Source organism: Ammospiza caudacuta, chromosome 6 (assembly GCF_027887145.1).
Source record: "Ammospiza caudacuta isolate bAmmCau1 chromosome 6, bAmmCau1.pri, whole genome shotgun sequence".
NCBI classification, from domain to species: Eukaryota; Metazoa; Chordata; class Aves; order Passeriformes; family Passerellidae; genus Ammospiza; species Ammospiza caudacuta.
In genome coordinates, this window is record NC_080598.1 from 43569348 (window position 1) to 43593287 (window position 23940).

The 23940-nt window shown below is 39.1% G+C and overlaps 1 protein-coding gene across 1 annotated transcript in view; it reads left to right on the forward strand.

Annotated features, from left to right (window-relative positions):
- Nucleotides 1-20525, forward strand: part of GPATCH2L (G-patch domain containing 2 like) — a 39366-nt gene extending 18841 nt beyond the window's left edge. The window contains exons 10-11 of the mRNA XM_058807398.1: nucleotides 7628-7719; nucleotides 12682-20525. Coding sequence (XP_058663381.1) covers nucleotides 7628-7719; nucleotides 12682-12854 — 265 coding nt within the window. The 3' untranslated portion in view covers nucleotides 12855-20525. The remainder of the gene's footprint in view (nucleotides 1-7627; nucleotides 7720-12681) is intronic.
- The last annotated feature ends 3415 nt before the right edge of the window (nucleotides 20526-23940 follow it).

Sequence of the window (23940 nt, forward strand, 5' to 3'; positions counted from 1 at the left end):
AGTTAACATCTGCTTTTGCCATGTTTGGGATCAATTTCAGTAGTTTGTTCTTCAGGAAGCTTCTAACAGCTTACACCTCATCCTGGAGAAATTCTGCTCTGAAACTTGTTAGAATGGGATGTGCGTGTGTGTGGGAAGCAAATTCTCTCAAATAATATGAAACATATTGGAAAAGAAATGGTCTTGATGTTGTGGCCATCCAGTCTCTTCAACCTGATGCCTGCTGTGCCATGCAAAATCTCCTTTCACTGCTTGGTTTTTGCTATGACAGAGTGTGTCCAGTGGAGTATATTTAGAATGGAGTCTTTTCTCTGCTATGGAGCTGTTTTCTTTGTCTCACTAGTAGATTTTGGTGCAGTTTATCTGGAAGACTGGTAACCCAGTATTTTTCTTTAAGCAGAGCTGAAGGCCAGAATACTGAGTGCAGCTGTGGATTGTGAAGGAACCTCCTCCTTGACACTGACAAGCCCATGTGGAAGGTTCCTTGGGAAGTCTTATTTGAAAGGCAGTATAAATCATACACTACCTATCTTGATTTATGTCTGTGATGAGAAGAGCTTTCATTCAAAGTGTATGCACAGCACTGGGAATTTCACACCCATCATTAGAAGCAGTTTTGTGTGTGTGGTGACTGTTATCATTAGTGGTATAATTTTATTTTGTGAAGCAAGGAGAGTTTTCTGCTTTCTTGCAGTCTTCCCAAGGGATGGCTGGTATATTAATTTGCTGTATTGCCTCCTGGCTGTTCCCAGACTGTTTTTCCTCTTCATCATGGAATTTTTAATGGCCCGGCTGCCTCTCGGGAGGCATGCAAGGAAGAGTACCTCAGGGATCTCTTCTTTTTTCACATGCCTATAATTACTCTCCTTTAAGAGCACAAAACGTTTGCTAATCATGTCTTGTCTGTTAAGGTTTCGACTTCATGATGCAGACTGCTAAAAGCAAGCAAGTAGAGACTTACACAGGCAACTCAAGGGATCCTTCCCTCTTTCCCCTCTGCTCGTTTCCCTCTCTGGGAGGAGCGGTCTGAGCAGAATTTTGTTGTTGAGCTTCTTCTACTTAAGAGGATTTTGTATAGGCTGAAGCTGAATATTTTATTAGATGTTGGTTATTCAATATTCTGTAGCTGAGAAGATATTGTAGGTTGTTGGTTGATGGAATGCTATTCCTTTGAGGCAGGATAAGAGTTTCAGAAGAGCCTAGAACCGATGTTCCCTTTAATTTGAATAGCAGGCAGAATAAGAGAGAAAGGTAGAAGATAAATTGTCCCTAATGCCATTTATTATTTGCCTAGCCTTGAAAATAGGATTATGAGTGAAAAAAAGCAATTAAATGTTCCCACTGGAGGTCATAGGAAAAGTGGACCTTGGATGGCAGGCAGATGTTGAAGGTGGAGACTTGAAGAATTGTATTAGACCTTTGAACAGCACATATAAAGAAATGCTTTGCATATACTCTGTTAATACTAACTGTAAATCTAGAGTTTAATTTGATTTAGAAGCAAGTCTGTCATCTTGCCTGGAACATGGGATAAAGATGTAAAGGCATGCGTGATCTCCTCATTTACTGCCCGTGGCTCCATACTCTGGATTTAGTGGTGCTGTTAAATTGAACAGACTTGAATGTCTCAAATTCTAGTTCTGGCTCTAGAAATACTCTTGTGAAAACAAATATTGTTCTGTCACTTCTGTATGTGTACCCAGAGATCTTGATATTTCTGCTTCTTACCCCTGAGCATGTGGAAATACAGGGATTGCCTGCAAGGTCAGGCCTTTTCTGAGGCAGCCAGAGTGAACAGATGTCCACAATTTCGTACTTTTCCCACTTGAGCAAAACAGTATCCAGTTCATTCTAGGCAACCCTTCTCCCTGTTTTTTTACTCATTTTCCATTTAGCTGGAGGATTTTCATGTCTTCCTTTGCTAAAGCCTGGCTAATATTGCAGTTGGGAATATAACTGAATTCTTCTGACAGGCATGCAATGAACAGCAGCTATCAACCTAGTGTCACATGCAGTTGACTGGGGCCTAATATTCCCATTTGGATGAATCCTAATTCTCTGGAGTGAAAAATAAATTCCCCTTGGCTTCAGAATTTTTTTGTTTTATTTGCTATTTCAAATCTATGTACTCAGCAGATCTGGCAAACAGTAGGAGTCTTTCTGGCACAGTTACAGTGTGATTCAGTGTGAAAATAGGGAATATAATATATGGGATCACATCTCTGCTTAGAGTGCTTACATGGAAAACAAGAAGAAAATGCATTCACTTGCATTTGCCACATGCAGACTTTTAGGAATGAAATTGCCACATCATTATAATGCTTACTTGGGGAACAGACTGCTGCTGTTGAAGATCTATGATATTTGGATGATTGAAGAAGTAAGTTGACCTATTAGAGATTTTGGAATCTGCAAATGTGCTCTAGAAGCCTTCCCATGAGGCTCTGCAGGGCATAGGAGACTGCTGTGCATCAGGAATATCTACACTGGGATGTGATAGCAAGAACCACTTGTGCATGTGGGAGGTTTGCATGCAGATAGGATGAGTGACTTGTATTGATTTACACATGTTATGTGCAGATTAGACTGGTGCCCAGCTGGCTCTGTAGTCAAAGAGGAGGAAGAAGTCTGCTTTTACTATTAATTTTGTGAAGCCACCATCAACAGCCTCAGGTAACACCTCAGGGCTTAGAGAAAGAGCCTTTCATTTGGCTTGTGTTTGCTCTGAATAAAGCATCACAACAGCAACAGCTGGGTTGTGTGGAGATTTAGTAGCAGTATCTTTGTTAAAAGGCAGTCTCTATTAACATTCACTTTAACATGAGGATAATAACATCCCTTGTTTTTCTAGTAGTAGACTAATGACTGCCTCTCACTGTATAATGCCTTGCTTCTTCTGAGGATAGGGTTAGAATAAAGAGTGTAAGCAGACAAGCTGGATGATGTGAGATGACAGTGAGAGGCATACACCCCCAAGTCTGCAGTGTGCCTCTTGCCTGCAAGAAGGCCGCAGGTTGTGATATTTACCGCTGTATGGCCTTTTCAGAGACCTTTGTAGCAAGATTGAGCTGGTTTTTATCCTGAAGTTTCAAAGAGTGGATTTCATGCTACAATTTAGATTTCACAGATGGTGAAGTTTTCAGGGTCCTGATGCTGTCTTGTAAGATTCTTTGTGCTATGGTATCTGCTTCTGCTCTGTATTGTCTCCCACAGATTATATTGCCAATCCTAATTTTCTGTTGAAATACTGTGGTAGATGTGAAATAGTGACAAGCTCCCACGCATGGTCATCTCAAACTGCAGAAGTGAGATGGGAATCCTGTGTATGCAAGCACTGATCATTAAAAATCATGTAAATAAAGTCATAGAATAAGTATGTGGAAAAAAAATGAAAGGAAGCATTACTTCTGACACATTAGAGACTACCATGAATTTAATCTTTCTGCATAACAAAGCCTGTTTTTTCTCCAGCATAATCTGCATGCAGATTTGAGTACCATAAGTGCTATGTTAAAAACAAAAGACAAAAAGTATTTCCTGAATAATTCCTTTAGTTTGTCATTACAAAAAATATTATCACTGTCAAAAAGACACTATAGACTTTTCATATTGTTGAAAGCCATTTTTCCTATATATGTGTAATTTTTCATTCACTAACTCCTGGCAGTGACTGCTGTGTGAGTTGAATATATTGCAGCCAACAAAACAGCCACATTTTTGATCCTGATTTGTTTCTCTAAGTGTGTTCTCCTTTTTCTCTTCCAGCGTTAGAATTTCTGTTATCTCTAGATTGTAAACTACATTTTCATGTTAGTCTCTGGTCACCTGGCAGATCCATCTGTGACTAAGCACTGCAACTTTGTTTTTTTCTTATGATAAATCTGTCATAGTCCAAAAGAAACCAGGGAATTATTTTTTCATTACTGTTTATGCAGAATTGAAGAAAGCATGGATGCCTAGCAGAAGAGAGTGAAGACTAGTAAGGACAGTGTAACTTCTGTTTTACTTTGTAGATTTAGGCCCAAATCTTTCATCTCACAAAATTCTGGTCTCAAACTTCTTCACAGAAGGCTGTGACAATGCACAAATATGCATTTTCTGTCAGCCTTTACTGTTCTAGTCTGCTTTAGAGTAATTTTTAATTGTTCAGAAGAGTTGTTAAAATTCAGCTTTGGAAGGAGAATTAATTCATCATTGCAATTTGTGATATTTTCATGTCTTATAGTTCAGCCTATCACTGCTATGGTGGGTGCTGTGCATATCCATGACTTGATTTTCCTAGTGGTGGTGTTTGTAGCAGTCTATAGGAGTCCGCTTTTAAACTGAGATGCATGAATTCTGTTACTTCACTGATGTAGACCTTCATGCAAGCTAGTGATTAGAAATTTACATTGAAAAGTGTGCTATCTACCAAAAATCTCCATATTTCATAAGTTATACCTCAGACATCCTTTCTGTCCAGGCCTTAATGAGGACTAGCATCCCTGAATGCAATCTTCTGCTCTTCTCTCTCCCAAGGTACTTACTACCTGGAGATTCCCTGCAGATTTATGGTGCCTGTAAAGTGCACCAGCCTCTTGAAATGACACTTTTACCACTGGGTCAGTCAGAGCCAGTGAATAATCAATAGGTTCCTGATTTACTAACTGAAGTGTGGGTGATCAGTAAGGGATAAACCTGGAAGAAAAACATGTTATAGAGACAATTTATGACCTCTGAGCCTTTGTATCTTACTAGATACAGCTACTAGATAGAGCCTTCTTGCTAGTAATCTTCTGCTGAAGTATGATTTGTCTTTATGTGCACTAAAGAAGGGATTTTAAGATTCTTCTGTTTTCATTTTTCTTTTTTTTACCCCTTGTGTAATCATCAGGTAAGGGTAGATGTTAAAATATGTAGCAGAGAGCAAAATCTAGCTGTAGCATTTGTGAGCTGGGAAAAATTGCATAAAGTCTCTTGGAAATGATAGTACATACTCCTCCTAGGATCAACTGGTTAATGTTGGTATAAGTTCAAAAAATTAAAAAGGGAACATTTAAAATTTATTTTTGTTGTTACATTATTTAAAATTATTTGGATTATTACGTACAATTATATAATAGTCTTGCAGTTAGTAATCTAATGCTGTGTCACTGATGCAAAATAAAAAACGGAATCTTTTCTTCAGGCTATGTGTGTTTAGATGTTTCAGAATACATGGTTAAAAGCTATGTTAAAACACTCTATAGCCACTATTATAGTCATGTACAAAAGCAGTTTTTAGCATTCACTGAGTTACTTAGAGGTAAGTCACTTTGGTGTACAGACATGAGATTTGAATGTGCATTCTGTAGATGAGCCACTATTTTTGAAAGCTTTTTTACCTCCAGGGAAGGTTTCTTTAACCACCTCCCTAGGCAGCTCATTCCAATGTTTGACAGCCCTTTCCTTGGAGAAAGTCCTCCTGATATCCAACCTGAACCTCCCCTGGTGCAGCACGAGACTTTGTCTTCTCATTCTTCTGCCAGTTGACTGGGAGAAGAGATTGACCCCCACCTGGCTACACCCTCCTATTAGGTAGTTGTAGAGAGCAATATGATCTTCCCTGAGCTTTCTTTCCTCCGGGCTAAACAATCCCAGCTTCCTCAGCTGCTCCTCACAGGGCTTGTGCTCTGGACCCTTCACCAGCTCCATTGCCCTTCTCTGGACACGCTCCAGCACCTCAGTGTCCTTTGTAGTGAGGGGCCCAGAACTGAACACAGGACTTGAGGTGCGACCTCACCAAGTACAGGGGAATGACCCCTTCCCAGGTTCAACTGGCCACAATATTCTTGATCCAAGCAGTGATGCCACTGGGCACACACTGGCTCATGTTCAGCCACTGTTGATCAGCACCCCCAGGCCCTTTTCCTCTGGGCCATTTTCCAACCACCCTTCCCCCAGCCTGCAGTGATGAATGGGGTTGTTGTGGCCAAAGTGAAGGACCCAGCCCTTGGTCTTGGTGAGTTTACTGAGAGTACATTCAGGAGACTTTGTCTGCTTGTATTCATATGTGCTTCCATATTTGAAAAATTAGCTGGCTGTGAAACGTAGCGCTATTTTAAAATTTTTGAAGCTGTTCTTCAATGTCAGATTTAGAGGACAGATCTTATAGACTTCTTGTAGAACTTTTGAATTTTAGTTGAGAAGATGGAACAGTAGGTGTTATCTTTTTTTTTTTTTTTTTTTGTGGTTGCACCTTTTTTTTTCAGGTAAATAGATAGATCAGGCAGCATTCAAACAATTTATAAACTGGACTAGTATAGGAATTTCCTTGTGGTCCCTGCACTGTTCTGTAAAGATACAAAAGCACAATTTGGTTTTGCATAAATGCAGCATCTAAAATGATACATATTGTAAATATGTGGGTTTGGTTTTTTTAATAGATTTTTGTCATGAAAATAAAACCCGTTGTTTGTCCTTTTTTTTTATATTTCAAAGGCTTTAGTATGTGATAAAAGTGTTTGTTAAACTTTCAGGATTTTTTTTAAAGTCAAAGTAACAAGCTTTGAGGACACTGAAGTTTTTCAGCACTTAGTCATCAAAACTTGTAGGGTTACGAATTTTACATCATGTAAGCTCCTCATAGTCTTTAACTGATTTTATTTGCACTGTAGTTCTGCATTTTGCACATCAGATCTCATGATAAGAGTGGCCAAGGAACTTGCCAAAGGAAGTCTGTTGTACTGGACAAAGAAGGGATTTGAACCCAATGTCATTGTTAAATTATGCCTTTATATCCATTATGGATAGTATTTGAGGAAGTTCTCTAAGTCTGCTGCAAAGGCTGTTATTTCTGAATTAAATTTCTCTGCTTCCTGCAGGTACGTGACTTGGAGGAGTTCTCAGCTCAAGTCAGTTCCACCCATACAGATTTATTCTTAATTGGCAAATAGCTACTTCTTAATTGGCAAATGATTAAACTGAAATGGCCGTCAGTAGGCTTCAGACTTAACAGTTGATGTTAACAGAACAGATTAAACGTTTGAGCCAGTTTAGGGGTGCAGCAAGGCTGCCATAAGTCAGATTCAGCTGTTTGCACAGCGCTTTAATAAGGAAATAATGATTTTAAAAACACATGAGACAGCTTTGTGTTCCTAACTTTATGAACTTACTACTGTAATGGAAACAACTTGTGTGGATATTTGGCATTATATGTACATTCTAAGATGACTCTACAGTACCAAATAGATTGCAAAATAATTTCTGACTAAGGAGCAAATATTACACAGTTTACATAAAGAGCAATCTTGCAGACATTTGTTATTGTTCCATAGAAGTGATGGTAGGACACATATCACATCACTGCTTGGTTACGTCTTTATATATGCAAGGAGTTAGTTTGGAATTAATACAGAACCAAAAGGTTGAAGGCTTTAAAGGCTAAGGAATAATTATTCTTCTGAGAAGTTTATGTGTGAGCTCTTAAAGGAAATGGGGGCATAATTTATATTGACAAAGAATGTGAGCAAAACTCCCTGAGAAACTTTTGGGTTGTGATACTTACTAGTTAAGAAGCTGAAGGGAAGGTAGGAGCTGGAGGTGACTGGTCAGTCTTACAGAAATATGATATGGGAACTGAGTTTAATTTGTTTTATTTTCTCCATAGGCAAGCAAATGTCCATCTGGGACCACCATGTTCAAGGGACATCAAGAGGAAACGAAAGCCAGCTGCAGCCTCCATGTCTAGCCCAACATCAGGTAACCTCCAGCATTTTTATAGCCATGCCCCTTTTTAGTGAAGCACCACAGGCAAAGGTAGCATTACTTTGGTTTGAAACTAATCAAGTGTGTTGAGAGGGCATATTGTGTTTTTGCATAGCATCAAAAGCTGCCTACTGAACAATTTTTTGGCAGTGTAGCAGTGGTAAGTTAATTTGCAGTGCTTTACCTTACCGTGAATAGTAATCTGCTTCTTCGTAAGGTGTTATTTCCATTGTCCTAAAATATGGAGTTCATAATAGGCAGTTGATCAGTATGCACAGAGTATTGGGCTGGCATTAGCTGGTGTCTCTGATGTCCTTTATCAGGGTATTTGTAGACAATTTCACAGGAGCAAAAATCTGGCAATTTTTGTGTAATCATTGGGTGAAACCACTTACTCCTTGGGGGTTGTCTTATTCTTTTGGATGAAAATAGTTTTTTCTTGTTATGGGGATGTAGTCCTTAAAATACTGGTCTATTTTCATGTGGCAGATTTCTGAAAAGTCATTGATTAGTCATCAGAATATGAAAAAGCTTTAATCTGGTGAACACAATGGGTTTTAGCATGTTCCTTTCTGTCCTTTGACCTTACCCTATCTTGCGACTATCCTCTGATACATGTTCTTCCAACTAGTTTATTAATAACTCTTGTAATCCAGTAACAAGGTAGTGGGTAACATGATGGAAAAAATAGAGGTGTAAAAACAGTGGGGAAGACCAAATGAACTGATGATTAATAGAGGGAAGTTTGTGTTTCTTCCTTGGGCTGGTGGATAGACAGAATAATGAAGTAGGGAAGAAAGCTGAGCTTTCTCTCCAGGCCACTGATCTGGATTGCAAACTGTTGGAAAGGTTCTTTACTAAAAAAATAAAGAGAAAAGAACATTATTAATCTGTTTTTCAGCAAAAGTCTCATCTATTATTGATTATTTATTTAGGTTATTCTTTCCTGGCCTTTGAGTATTCCATTTTGAGATGTTTGAACTTCTGTAGTAAAAGGGATAGTATCTGAAACCACAGAATCTTAGTGCTGGAATACTAGATTTTTGTGATATGAGTGCTAATGTCTCACTGTCCCCTGTTACCTGTCCATTTATTTATTATTCAGAGAGCTTCTGTTTCTATGCCTACATGTTTCAAAGTACTGTTTAAGTTGTACTTACCTGATTAGGCAAATTGTATAGTGAACAGTTTTTGAAGAGTTGAGAGTGCATCTGAAGTGGAACTTAGCTCTGGAAATAGCACAGGGGCTTGGAAAGCTTTCTTACTATGGATGAGGGAGAGAGGATTGTTATGTACTACAAAATAAGGAAGAAGTGTAGTTAGTAGAGTGTGGGCAGCATGCTTAGGCTGATCATCAAGAGACAAGGTCTGCAAAGTCCTTAATGGTCAGAAATGGCAAAGATCCCTTCCTGAGATCCTGTTTAGAAATATCCTCAGCCAAGTGAACAGCTATGGGAAGGGTTTGCTGCAATACTGACTTGTAGAAAGAAATTTTTGTGATTGGGTAACTGAAGTTGTGTCCTAAATGATGTTCTACTACAGATTCATAACTACAGCTGAAGCACAACCTGGACAAATAACTTGGAAACTTCTGGAATCTGGTCTTATTTCTGTCAAAGGAGATTTTGTTATGGAATTACTAATGTCTAAAAAGATACATAGTATCATTCTGCCATAATGTAGAATTAGTTGGACACTCTTACGTTTGTTGGATACTGATAAGATAAAGATTTTTCTCCCTTGCCACGTATCTACTCACCCCCATGTAAATGTCATATACTGGGGTTCACATGAGGAGTGCCTGAGGAGTCAGGGCAGTCTCATTTTTTTCACTTCTGAGGCTTTTTATGTTTGTGGCATTTTACTTCTGCTAAAGGTGGAGCACTGGTAAATCAGAATACGGGCCCGTGCCTGTCATGCAGACACAGAGTGCTGGATTTCTTCACCTTTAAATAGCTCCTTCACTGAGTCCAACTGCTCTCGTCTCACTTGTTGACCAGGTCCTGCTTCAGTGATCTCCTTTTTTGCAACCTGAGTGCCCCGTGGAGGTGAAGGACACAGCCTGAGCTGGCTTCATCAGTCAGCAGAACAAATGGGCTTGCTGTGCCGAACATCGGGCCATCTCGGATTCCACCTCTTTTATAGAGATGAGTGATGAAGAGGGGCTCGTTCCGCTTTGCCGCTGTATTAATACACATCAGGGGCCAGCTCCCGGCACTAAATCACGCTACTGCATACATCTGTTATCGGACTCCTCACCAGTGTGATGAACAAGACTGCAGATAGAGGCTTCCTCGTGTCATTCTTTATAGGATTTTCCTAAAAGAATAAATAGCTCAAATCTCTGCCAACACTATCCCCTGTCATTGTGATGAATTTAGCTTCTTTCTTAAACATGCAGCTACAAATCTTCCGCTGTCGCCTCACCCCCCCACCATCCACAGAAAGTTTTGAGTTGAATTTGGCTGAAATCAGAAGATGCTAATAAAAGGCAGATGAGATGTCGATGCTGTTTCCCTCCTCAGTGCAGGAATGAGAAAAGGCAGCTAGAGATAATATTTATTTGGGAACCAAGCAACTAAATTTATTCCATGTCTTCTCACGTACTTTCAAGACTGTGAGTATTTATGAGTTCTGGTAAAGTATCTTTTCCCAGAGACCCTTGCATGAACATCAAAAAACTACATTACTGTAGAAGTGCCTTGGGTCTCTGTTGTATTGCTATAGTATTAAAGTTCTGGTATTAATCCTGCTCTTTGAGGCTAACTGGCCTAAATACCATAACTGAGCTGTTGAGAACAACAAAACATGGGTAGAAAATTCAGAATTAACTTGCACTTTAGGAAATGACTTTTATCAAAATTAAGTTGGGCAAACTTATGCAAATATTTAGAGAGACTGAAAATTAATGTTTTCCACACGACACAATTGAACAGTGTGAGCCCTAAAGCATGAGGCCTTTACCTGATAAGAGCAAAAATCTGGCAGTAGAATAAGGAAATCTGGAGGAAGTTAAGGTTGACTGTACTGGATTAGACCAGAATTTCATCCAACTCAGTGACCAATAGCCAGTGCCTAGGGAGAAAGATGATTTGTGGTGGTAAAGGTCCTTTGACCTTTCAGTGATCTGAGACTTGGAAGGCATGGATAGTGTCCTTGTGTTTAGTTAATTTCCACTGCAGTACAGTCGATTTGGAATAATATCCCCAGTGGCACAGTAGAGCTTGTCTGAGAAATACTGCATAAAATATTATTCTCATGGAAGTTATTCTCTGGTTTGAAAGGAATCTGATGAAGATTGTCACGTCTGTCTTTGTTTTGTCAGAATAGACCACAAGTACAGATGGTTGTGTCATAAATGGTGAACAACTAACAGTCTTTACACTGTTGTTTTTAGTGTTTATATGGTTTAATCCTCTGTGTATGTATGTAGCAGTGCACATGGTAACTGGCATCCTAATCAGCTATTACAGTGAGTCTAGGGTAAAAATCTACATAAATAGATTTTTGTCTGCTTTGGCATATATTCACACTAGCTTGTAAAAAAGGTGACAGCAGCCTGTGAAACTGCTTATCAGAGAGCAGTCTGATGAATAGTAGCAATTTGGTGAATTTTCCTTCTTCTATTTCTTGCTAATTATTCACTCTTTGCCATACCCAGAAACAATAAGCCAGTTTCAGTCTTTTCTTTTTCTCTTTTTATGAGGAAAGATGGAGAGCCTGAGTGTGGAGGCTGCTAGCAAGGGGCACATAGTGTGATTGTGAGTTTAAGGACTGACAGTTGTTGGGGTTTTTTTCACATTTCATATGACCTTCAGATGGAGGAAGATGATGGGCTAGATCTAAAATTGCAAGGTACTTTTGTCAGCTGTGTTGTAGCTGTATGGGAATGACTCACTGTTTTGGATTTACAGAAGCAGCATTGTTGGGGTTCCAGATCTACTGAATGTGGAACCTCAAGCATTGAACTGACTTTTTATTTAAACTTCAAAGCAATCTTTCCTCTAGTTGAGGCTTGCTGTGGCCTCTTTATCCTTCATCCACTACAGAGCAGCAGATGCCACTTGTAATTAAAACACACAAACAACTGTTATCTGTTGTGAGACTACAATGAAGAAATGCATTTTGTATTGAAGTAGTTACTTGTTTAAAAAATTCTGTTTGCTCCAAAGACTCCTATGGCAATTACTCTTCTTTACCCGATGCTGTTCTGCTTGTGAGGATTGACTTGGTTCAGTATCTCAGGATACTGAGAAATGGAGTAAACTCTCATATCTCTAGGTTTTTGGCACTCCTTCTGGAAATTTGGGTGACTGTTGGGTTGAGCTATGGATCTGCAAATCTCTCTGGCTATTATAGCCTGTCCCATTTTGAAGCAGTGGTTGTATTGAGAAAATGAGAATGAATTTCAACCTAGTTTGGCAAGTAGTTTCTTGTCATAGTACGCTGATTTACCATTTTGGATATATGTGTAGGTTCATGGTACTGCCCTTACTGGGTGAAGAGAAGTATGTTTTCCTCTTTAGATGAGCTCAGCAACCTGAAATTTACCACAGCTTCAGAGACTTTGAAAGTCTCAAGTAGAGAGTTAATTGAGTCTTTGCAAGGAGTCTTAAGTTATTTTAAGATGAATGATTGTGAATTGATTCACATTAAATATGAGAGAGCTAAAACTTTTGGTTTTCAACAGGAACTCTGACTAAGGGAACTAGTTAGTGGACTGCGAACTTAGAGTTTTGAATGTGTGAATCGTTAGAGCAAAATTGTTAATGCTATCAAGAGCCTCTGTTTCAGAGGAATTTGGATGAAGAACTTTTAGAAATTCAATAAATAATATCCTCATAAATGAAATTATATATATGAGGAGTTTGCCATGAAGTTAGTTGTTCTAACATTTTTTATTGCCCTTTCTTACTGTCTTCCTCTGTTCCCCTTTCCTGCAATTTTATATTTCAGCAACTTTATCTGTCCACATGGATGCAGCAGAATCAGAGCTACCAGCAGCACCATCCTTGAGATGCCAGAACTCTGAGTGGACTGGGAAAACACCAGCAGCTGAGAAATCTACTATTGCTGCCTCCAGTAACTTTTTTAAAATGCCACCAGAGAAGAGCCCTGGATACAGCTAAAAGGGAAGCACTGCAACTGTAAAGGCTTGCTCGACTTTGGAAGTGTTTGATTCTGGTGTTTGTCTGCACCAAACATCTTGTTTGGCTGTGTGGTATCTTCAGTATTGGTGCGTGGTGCGTGCCATCATCCAGGCTGGTCTGTGTGCCTCACACACCTAAATCATGTTTGTGAATCTATGTTTAAGAAAGGTAATCAGTGTGGGGACTGCAGTGGCTTTTAGAAATTTTCCTGCTATCACTGTATTTATTATGAATTCATCTCTTTCCCTGATTCCAACTCATATGTATGGGTCATGTACAGGTTTTCTTTTGGGTTTTCAGATCCTTATTCACCCTCTGGACATGTTGCTTGTTTGTGTACTTGGCATTTTCAGGGTGAAAGTCCCACTGCCATTCATGGAGGCAGGAGTCTCCCTCTGCTTGCTTCCAGACCAGAAGGATTTCTTGGCTGGGGAATGAGGAGGGAGTGCTAACACATTGAAACATGGAACCTGAATCCTGTATTAGCAGAATGTTTTCTGGCCATGTGCTAACAGACTCAAATCATGTTGCTTCTGGCAAAGCAAATATGGTGCTTGTCTTTGTAGAAATTGCCATTAACACGCTGGCAGCATTGTCCATTCAACCTTTTCCTTCTCCCTCGTTCTGAATGTCTTCAGTCTTTATTGCATATTGCATGTTCATTCCTAAACCTCCTACTGGATAAGGATTTGGGAGAGCTACTTGGACTAAATGTGCAAGCTGGTGTCCTGGATGGAAACCCAGAGCCTTGAATATTGTTGCAGTGTGGTAGAAGATTATACAAAACATCCATATCTCAGTATATAATTTAAAAAATGTCTGTTAGTGTTTCTAAAGGATGCTTGTTGAAGTTAACATGCCATTGAAGAAAAAAGCCATTTAAAGTGTCACCTGAGTTCAGAGCATTATAGGTATAGATCAGACTCCTTCTGTATCATGCTTCCTCTTCCTTCAAAAGCATTGTCTGCTACACCTACTGGAGGTGTCTCCACCTGCTGATAATTGCACATTACACTGCAGTGTACACTAAAGAGATTCTCTTCACAGAATGTCTACTTGGTCTGCTGTTACCTCCTGTGTTGCAGAATATATGGACAGGGATTTCTTCTCTCTCTGTAATAACCCTGGAGCTTGTCTTCAACTATGTTTTCAGAATATGTACTTGTATAGCATGTACCAAGGAACAGGTGGCCTCACAGCTTCTTAAGTCCTTTAAGTCCTGTTTGTATGAATAGAACTTTTTGCTTTCCTTGTGTGGAGCTTTCAGACAGGACTGTTTAAACTTGTAAAATCTGTTTTGATTGTGGCAGTTCATCTAGCACTCTTAAGCAGACAGCAAAATTTGTGTGATTTTACTGATTTTGCAGTGTTCTGTTCTCTTATGAATCAAATGACTGAGGGACAGATTTGATTGGGTGAATATGAAGCAGTGATTTATATTAGCTGTGTGTTAAAATGGGAAATGGTCATAATACACACAAAACAAACTGAATGACTGTAAATCATGATTGACAGATATAGTTAGTTATACTACATGCACACTGTGTCTGATCCCCTAATACCTACTTATTCTTGGGGAGACATCCAAATTGGATTTATATTTTGCAGCACAAGCAAACTGACAGATCTGTCACTATAAATCCTTCTCAAAACTCCTTTTTTTCTTTCTTTTTTTTTTTAATTTTTTTTTTATTTGCGTGGTACATTTAAGAAGTAATTAGAATGGGGAAACCCTTTTTACCTTAATGATGGAATACAGAAGTCCATTTGGATTACAGGACAAGCTGTAATAGTTTATAAAGGAAGTTTTAAAGTTGTCATGGCTTTTTCTTATTTGTAGCTATTTTGAACAACGATGCCTAAGGGGTAACACAGGAAGTTTCAGCACTGGAGGGCCTGTAATCTAAAACATCTGAAGAGAAGGTAAAACTAAAGAGTAGTAGTTTGACTATCTAGTACTCATGAATACAGTGAATGGGAAAGGTGATAATGTTCTCCTGACAACTTGCAGATAAAATTTAGGATTTGAAGCCTTGTAATCTAAGCTGCATGCTGCTCTAATGATAATGAATGGTTCCCTGAAAGAGCATTTGTGAAATTGACTGGTTTTGATCTTGTGGAGTATCCTCCACAACCTCTCTTAGAGGTTCAAGAGATTTACTCAGATTACTGACCATTCAGCTTTATGCAAGAAATACAATTTATTTTATTTACATACAATTTTAGCCATTGTATTCCTTTTAAAAATCAGTTGTGATATATCTTGCTACATTCTAAGTATTGTCCAAATAGTTTTTTTCTCTTCTGTGATGTCAGGATGACTTAAAAGCTTTTTCAAGAAAGGTGTTAGGGAATCAAGAGCTTTCATCTCATTGTGGTGGTGAGGGGTGGGTTGCAATGCTTCATGTGATTTTTTCTGGGTGCAGGGAAAGAGAATTTATCATATTTTCCTATTGAGGTCAGTAGCACTGTTATCTGATTAAGCCCTTACTTAGGTTGTAAGCTCCTAGGAGGTATTTCTTGTCTTTAAAGGCAGATTGTACCCGTGGCAGTACTGAAGAGCAACTGTGGCAGTGTCTTGACAAGCCATACTTCCTGCCATGGCAACTTTCTGGAAGTTCCAGGAGACTCCAATTATTGCAGCTGCCCTGTCTTTTCTATTTCAAGGTTAGAATCCATTTACAAATAAGTCAGATTCTCAACCAAATTCTCCTGAGTGGTAAGCAACCTAAATGGATCGTGTATCTTGTTACTCTAGGGTATTTATCAAAATATATCTTCAGACTTCAGTAACTTGATACATATTTTAGTACCTACAGCATTATTAGATGAATAAAATAAGTCTATTGATTTGCCTCTTTTTTTTCATCTAAGGCAGATTTCTTAGAACTCACTCTGCTCACACAGTACTCAGTGTGAAGGATACTGCTTCCCATGTGGATTACTTGAGTAGAAAGGAGTAATAACATGCCTTGCTTTAGTTGCTGTGCTTCTGCCAAGATGGTCCAGTATGTGATTATTGCTCCAAAGATACTCAGCTCACTCATATTTCACTTTTTGTGCACCAGGACGTCCCAGTCTTTTTTCAGTTTTGTCTTTTCTCTAGTTGTCTTCCTCCTTGTCATTATGGGACACTTCAACTTTGCAGACAGGACCTGGGAATACCATACTACAGTGACAAGCAAGACTGGGAAATTGCTGAAGTATGTTGAAGATAATTTATAGTCACAAGTACTCAGCCAACTAGGAAAGATCCCATCCTAAACCTGTTATTTATTAATGAAGAAGGATTTTTGAGAGATATGATGGTAGGTGGCTGCCTTTGCCACAGGATCGTGAAATGGGTCGTTTTAAAATCTTTGATGTAATGAGAAAAATGGTCAGCAAGGTTCCTACCCTGAATGTCAACAGAGCTGACTTTAGGCAACTCAGTGAGCTAGTTACTAGTGTGCTGTTCCTTGAGTCTGGTCAGTTTTTTAGGAATCACCTTTTAAAAGCACAAGAGCAGGTGATCTCTGTGTTCAAAGTCAAACACGCCATGCAGAAGACCAGCTTAACAGGGAACTCCTCTTGAATCTCAGGAAGAGAAGGATTCTATGATCTCTGGAAGCAAGGTCAGGCTTCACAGAAAAATTACAGAGCTGTAGTTCACATATGCAGGGAGAAGATATTAAAGACCAAAACTTAATTAGAGTTGAAACTGGCCAGAATTGTTGTGTTAGACAAGCAAGGGTTTTTGAAGTACATAAATAGCAAGAGGAGGTCTAAGGAAAACATTGGACTGATATTTGTTGTGAATGATCACCTGACAAATTGGAGTGAAGAAAAGGTGGGGGGCATTCAGTACTTTTTTTTGCCTTGGTCTCATTATAATACTGACAGACCTTGGGCTGCTCTGTCTTCTGATTTGGAGGATCGTTACTGTGGGAATAGTGACTTTGTGCACATGGAGATTGTAAGAGACCAGCTGAATGTTTGTAAGTCTATAAAGCCAGGTGGGATTCATCCCAAAGTACTGAAGGAGCTAGTGGTTGTTGTAGCGTGACCTCTCTCAATCCCTACTGAAGTCTGGGAAAGGTCTATCTTTGGGAATCTGGGAAAGGTTTATCCTGACTGAAATCTACGCAGTGTTATTCTAGTTTACAAGAAGGGCATGAAGTGAGACCCAAGGAACACAGACCTGCTAGTCTAGCCCCAGTACCTGGAAAAATTGTAGAGGAGATCATACTGGGTGCTACTGAAAGGCAATTAAAGTCCTTTAAATGATAGAATCATAGAATATCCTGAGTTGGAAGGGACCCAAGGGATCATCAAGCCCAATCTAACAGGTCTGGTGAGTGATGTGGTGGTTGATGGTGAAGCTGATGATACATACCCCTTCTTGTCTCTGGGGACCTCGTGCAATTGCAACAGGTTTTTCACAGATGGCAGTGACCAATCTTAAAATGACACACTTCTGTTTATAGGGAGAAGATGGACAGAAAGAGAAATCAAAAACTGAGAGAAGCACATTTCCTAGTTGTTCTTTGCACATTCCGGTAGTTCAGTGAACTCTAGTCAGGATTAATGCCAAGCTTGCTAAGTCCTGGAGAAGACTGAACTAAAAGAATGTAGTTTCTGTCATGATGGATTTATGATTTTAAGGTACAGTAACAAGTGGAGAAAGCAGCAAAACAGGAGCTGGAGAGAAACTTGTTAGAGGCTGGGACTAGTGCTACTGGATGATAGATTAGCTTTGTGATTGTGGTATGCAGAGGTGTGTCTTGCCAGCATCATTCTTGAATAATGACATTGAGTAGGTTAGTGCTGTCCTTCAAACTGTAGATGCTCTTGCTGTTATATTCTGGATGTTGTAGAGATCTGCTTAGTGGGCAGAGGATGAGAAGGGAAATTGTAGGAAGGGCAACAAGAAACATGATGGAGTGCCTCTTTTATTGTAACCCCTTCTGTACTGAAGAAGGAAGATGCTACAAAAACCATGTGTGCCTAGATACATACAAAAAGTATGTGTGCCTAGATATGGAAAAGAAATTATGTTAAGTGGATAGGAACTTTGCTTTGTTGTCTTGAGGAACAGTTTGTAACCAGAGAATTTTTCAGTAAAGGGAAAGTGAAGGATACTACATTTGTTCAGAAAATGTATTTTAATGGTCTGTTAGGAAACCATCAAAGGAAGATGAACTTATGTTCTCATTGTTTTACTTCATTTTTGTGTTTTTGTTTCCTGTATTCTGTTCCAGTTTGTGTTTTGTGATTGCGACATCCTTTTGTACCATCAAGTGGAGGAAAAATTCTTTACAGTAATGCTTCTTAAGGCATGAAGCATAAGGGGACACTTGCTATACAAGAGGTAAAAGATTATCTTAGGCCATTAACTTTACTCAGTACAAGGCTTGAACTCAGCACAGAGGACATAATGGCTTAATTGTACCAAAGCATCTCTTTTTAAGTGAGTGAATAGTGCCACAGGCAAGTGCCACAGTGCCACAGGCAGGTCAACTAAACTGGCAGCAGTGCCTGCAGACCCATGTGTGGCTGGGCCTCAGTCATTTGACATCTAGTACAGATTTACATTGTAGAGACAGAAGGAACTTTCAACATCGTTCTCAACTTTAATGTGGTGAGAATGCCTTCCCATGCAAGCATGGCTGTCACTGTGAGTCCAGCAAGCTGAAAAGGTGTGCTCACTGGCTTGCTATGTCAAAAGAATTCTTGTACCAGCTTCAAGAATTGGTAAAACTGGAAAATGGACTGGTACAGCCTGTTATATCAGAGAAAGATGCAAAATACATATACTTGCAGACAATAATCAAGAAAAGTATTGCTGAGTCCTGGATGTTATGAGCTAGAGTATTCAATGTCCTAAAGCAGAGATGCCAGTATTAGGATGATCAGGGTTGTGCAAAGCTGCCCTCTTGTCCTTATAAACTCTGAAGGAATTGGGATGAACAGCCTGAAAAATGCTGTACTGTGTCAGACCAAAGGTCTGCTTGTCTTGGTAGTCTGTCTCTCACAGTGACCTGGTTTGCCTACCTGGGGGGTACTGTAAAGATAAAGCAGTAATATAGGGATACTTTTTTTAAGTGTTCTCTTAGCCCAGTGTCCTGCCTCAAAAAAGATGTACAAATTTTTTTTGAGGCTGGAGAAAACATTTTTGAACTTTTGTTTATTGTATTTATCCTGCAATGGGATTTAAATATATTTTTACAAGGACACATCCTGATGATGAAAACATCAAGTAAGGATTAGCATATCTTTTTTTGTAGTCAGTTTTCTTATTAATTACTGTCTTTATAAGTAAATAGCATCTTCTCTTGGAATATTTTTTTCCTAATATCAACATCCTGACATTGCTTCTTACCATGCTTTTTTTTCAGCAAGGGTGAAAAATTTTGTTCTTTCTTTTCAATGATGCTTTTTTGACATGTATTTGTATGCCCAGTCAACAAGTCCTATGTAATCCACTAACCCATATAAATCATTTTTCCTAAGCTTCATACTGTAAAACTTGTCATTTAACCTTTAATTGTGTTCCTGCATCAAAATCCCCAGTATTCCACATCCATATGCATTCAGTTCTAGTGTCTATACTTAAAGTATTCTTCAGAGTTACAGAGTAACTGTTAAGAGTCACTTGTGGTACTTCTCATAGAGTGTTCTGATATTGCTATTCAGGCTTCCTATACTCATATACCCAAATATGCTGCCAGTCTTTGCTGCCCAAACACTGCTGTAACACTACCGTAGGAGGTGGTATTCAGGCAGTTGAACCTAAAATTCTTACCACCGCTTTTCAGTGTACAAGGTCCTAGAAAGTAAGAATTATTTTTTTCATTCAAAAATCTATTGCATTTCTTTTAGCAGTATTTTAGTGCAATTTTGTACCAATCGTATTTATAGTTTGCAATACTTAAGAGCTCAGTCTGTTTAGTTTTATCAGAAGAAAATCAAAGGTGTCATGCCTGTGTGGTAGAAAACCTTTATGGCATTGGAAATTCTAAGTAATAAAGCATCTTTTTTCTTGCAGGTGGCATATAAATTAACTCGGAGCTAAACCTAGGCTGCCTAGATTGGTGCATGTGAGATTTCATTTCTGGAGGCATTTCTAAGAGGCCCATGATCTGAGACTGGTCTGGTCTGACCAGAGTCCTTGGGCACTGCTGAAGTCCTTGAATTTTCCCTCAGGTTTTGACAACACCAGATAGTGAGCCAAAGCTACCATCAGTTGCATTTCAGCTTCCTCCTGCTGTCAAAGAGGGCTCTCCTAGAGATAGCTCACAAAAAGGTCTACTCAGAGTCTGTGAAGAGCTGCCTTGTGCATGTCCCACATATTTTATGAGGTCATAAGATTTAGCTGTTTGATAGGGGTTGGACTCTGGGTTCTTGGGACTTTATTTTAAGGGTAACATGTAAATAAGAAAGATTCCTGCTTGTATTCCTCTGCTTTAAATAAGATGTGTATTCTCTGAATGAGGCTCTTGCAGAATCTCTGTTCTGATTATAGAAACTGGAAATAAATCAATATATGAAAGAAGTGTTTTATCTGATATAAAGGAACTGAGTTGAGATGGGGGAAGAGGGGTTTTGCTGACATTTGCCTAGATTTACAGTATTGGGCTCTCCATTAATCTGCATGCTTCCTTGACCGTTTCCGTAAGTATAAACTGTAATCTGAAGGTCTATAGGGAGTTACTGTGCTTTTCTTGCTTTGAATTGCAAACCTGAGTGAAGGATTTGAGGTAATTTATCATGTCCATTCTTTGGAGGTTTTTTGTAATGATTTTGTTTCCAAGTTTGTCAGGACATTGTCTCTAGACAAGTGAGATGCTCCCTGTTTGGAATTTGAAACAATTCCAGAGTTTCTTAAATAGCCTTTCATTTCTAAGGCACTGCTTCAGATCTGCCCAGTTCCAAATGGGATGTCATTTAAATGAGCAGGTCAGTTTCAGTTGATAGTTTAATGGATATCAATTCATTTTGCCAACACCAACATCCTTTTAAGATAGATTGGCATCATTCTTTTTTACCATGGTAACACGACTTCAAAGATCAAATGAACAGAGGACTTCTAATTTTCTTTTGCCTATGCCTGTGTCCCAGTATTAATAGCTATGCATATTTGTGGTAGGAGCAACATAGGAATCCCTTTACCTTAACTGTTCCAGTGAATAAACTGTAAAAATTAGATCCCAAGTGGACTAAATGTTTTTAAACAAAAAGATCAAGATCCTTTGGAAATGGCTTCAAGCTTTTAACACCATATTGGCAGTAGAGGGTTGTCCCGTTTTTAAAAGTGGTTATTTTCCTCTCTCATCTACAAGCTGCACCTGTGAGAATTGTGAAATGTTCCCTGTGAAATATGCTGATTTTTTTTTTTTTAGGTATAAGTAGTTGGAACAAGGAGCAATAGATTGTCTTATGGGAAGGACTTAGATTTGGCAAACTACTGGTAATGTCAAAAATTTCAGATGTCTAAAAATTAGCTGTTTCAATCTTACACCTACTTGCAATTTTGGAATTTTTAAATTTTAGTAATTAAGCATTTTATCTGATAATTGGATTAATTTCTATTTAAAAAGGAAAAACTGAATGGTGCTTTTTTACATGTGCTTAATTTTACATCCCAGGGCTGAGAATTTTCTCAGTTCAGTTTCAATAACTGGTGGTAAGTTTGATAACAGGGCTATGATGGCATTCATCAATTTTGATATTTTTAAGCCATGAAACCTTTCTTCGTGCTTTTTCAGCTCATAAAAATCAACTGAAACTACAGATGAATGCAAGTAGACTTGCTATGTTCTAAAGGAGAACTTCTCACATATAAATAAAAGGGTATTTCCAATCTGGGGTACAAATTTTGTTCTCTACTGGCATAGAGTAATTTCCCAGTAAGAACAGATACATACATTCTTTTTTAATGAAATATAGTATAGGTTTTCAAAGTGGTAAACTATATTAATTTAATTCATTTTTGGTGGGGGAGTGTCAGAGAGGTGTCTAATTATGAGAATGTGAGCAGATCTTAGGAGTTGCTGCAATAGGGCAGATGTTGCACACAGAGTTTTCAAAACACACTTTAAAAATTGTACTGGAGATTGGAGAATTGTACCTAAAGATTGGAGAAATCTTCCTCTGAGAAGTATCATCACTCACAGACTGCCTGCAGGTGCAGTGATGGCAGACCAGTGGTTCTGATAAACTAATGCCAGCACTGACACTGATGTTTCCCTTGTAATTTTGACACCAGCTTCCTGAGAGGTTCGCCAGTGTTGCCTTAGGGCTCTTCATCCTGCTTCACAAAATAATTTGCAAATGCTTGGACTCACCTAGCCCTCCTCCATGGGGAAACACACGTTCCCATTTTGAGCCAGACACTCCTGCTGCTGAATGTTGTATGGTGAGTGAAAGAAGTCCTGTGTTTTCTTTCTTGGTCATCCAGTGAACAGCAAGGGGAGCTTTCCTGAATCTTTTGTCCCTTACTGCTCCTTTCAGATACTGTGGAGATAGGAAGGAGGGAATTACACATGCAGGGTTTGATTCCTGGGTGGGGAGAGGGGGCCATGAGGTGTGGCTGTTGTTCTGCACTCAAACAATGCAGGAGCTGCCTGGGGAAGGTGACATTTCACCCTTGTCCCCACACTGATAGGCTGCATGACTCTAAACCATGGGCTTCATCTGCTTACATATGTATTTAGACATTTAAATAAGAATCTTCTGCAGCACCCCCACCCACCCCTCAAGTAACAAATAAACCAGAACATTTGTGCTCTGATGACAAAGCTGCAATTTGAGTGGCCCATGTTGCTGTAATCAGTGCCCTTCTGCATGTGCAGTGCAATGCAATCAGGCACTTACTTGCATGATAGGTTTGAGGGTTGTGTGTCTCAGTCTGTCCATCTGCCCCCTTCACACGGGGCCCTTAGGGTAGGACAGTTGAGACTCTCTGAATGAACAGCTGCTGGCTTGGATTTTTTTTTTCTCCCCCTTACTTAGGCTGACTTCAAGCTTTATTTACTGCACAGCATCCAGACTCCACTCTGAAGAAGAAAGATATTTGTTAGTATCTTCAGGGTATCTCCTGCTATGACAGCTTAGACTGTTAATGATTTTGTGTGCTGAGCATTTGGATGTTACTGTCACCCTTATTGCCTAAGTGAGGAATTTGAGACTGAAGCAAAACCCTTTTTTTTTTTTTTTTTTTTTTGTAATTTGAAGGGCCTAAGATGAGATACACAGGCAGTGGCAATTTGCAGGGACTGACTTTGTACCCTTTTGTGGGTTCAAATCACATTTCTTACAAACTTCCTTATCACCTGTAAGTGCTCAGAGATTCTTCACATCCAGCCACAATTACTGATGAGGTGAGGAGCACTGTCCTTATTGCTGAAGTCTTTCTATGGCTTCTCAGCTAAGAAGGAGATGGTAGCAGGCAGGCATCTCTCCAGGGCTGATGGTCAGTTGCTTTCATCATGAGAACCCAGACAGCATCCTGCTTTGTCCTTTTTGTCATTGGGTCTGACTCATTTGTGCTCATCTCCTTCAGTTCTTGCTCTTCACCTCTCTGGAGGCATGCCTTCTATGGCTCTGTATAAAAAGTCTCAAAAATAAACTCTGTAATAATTTGATTTAGCATTACTGTAAAGGGTATGGACCAAGGGACAACTTAGGATGGCAGAAAAGAGATTTCTACCTTTTTGAGTATTTTTATCTGTAACCAGATGTATGTATATCTGTGTGTATATATTTTATTTATTTTTGAGCTAGGACTTGGTATGCATTCACTTTGTATTGGAGTTTCCTTATAAAGGTATTTTAACTTCCCCAAATATGTTTTGTCTCTGGAAATACTATGATTCCTGGACTTCAAAGGAACTGAAAGATCAGCCCCAAATGCATAATATTGTAGAGAATCTGCTGTGAAGTAACTTGTCTACTACATCTCAAGAAAGAGAATATGTAGGTGAAAACTTGCTATGGAACAATCACACTTCATATACTTTTACCTGAACATCATAGGATGACATGAATTTTAACTCATGTCTGGCAGAGATATTTCAGTATTGTC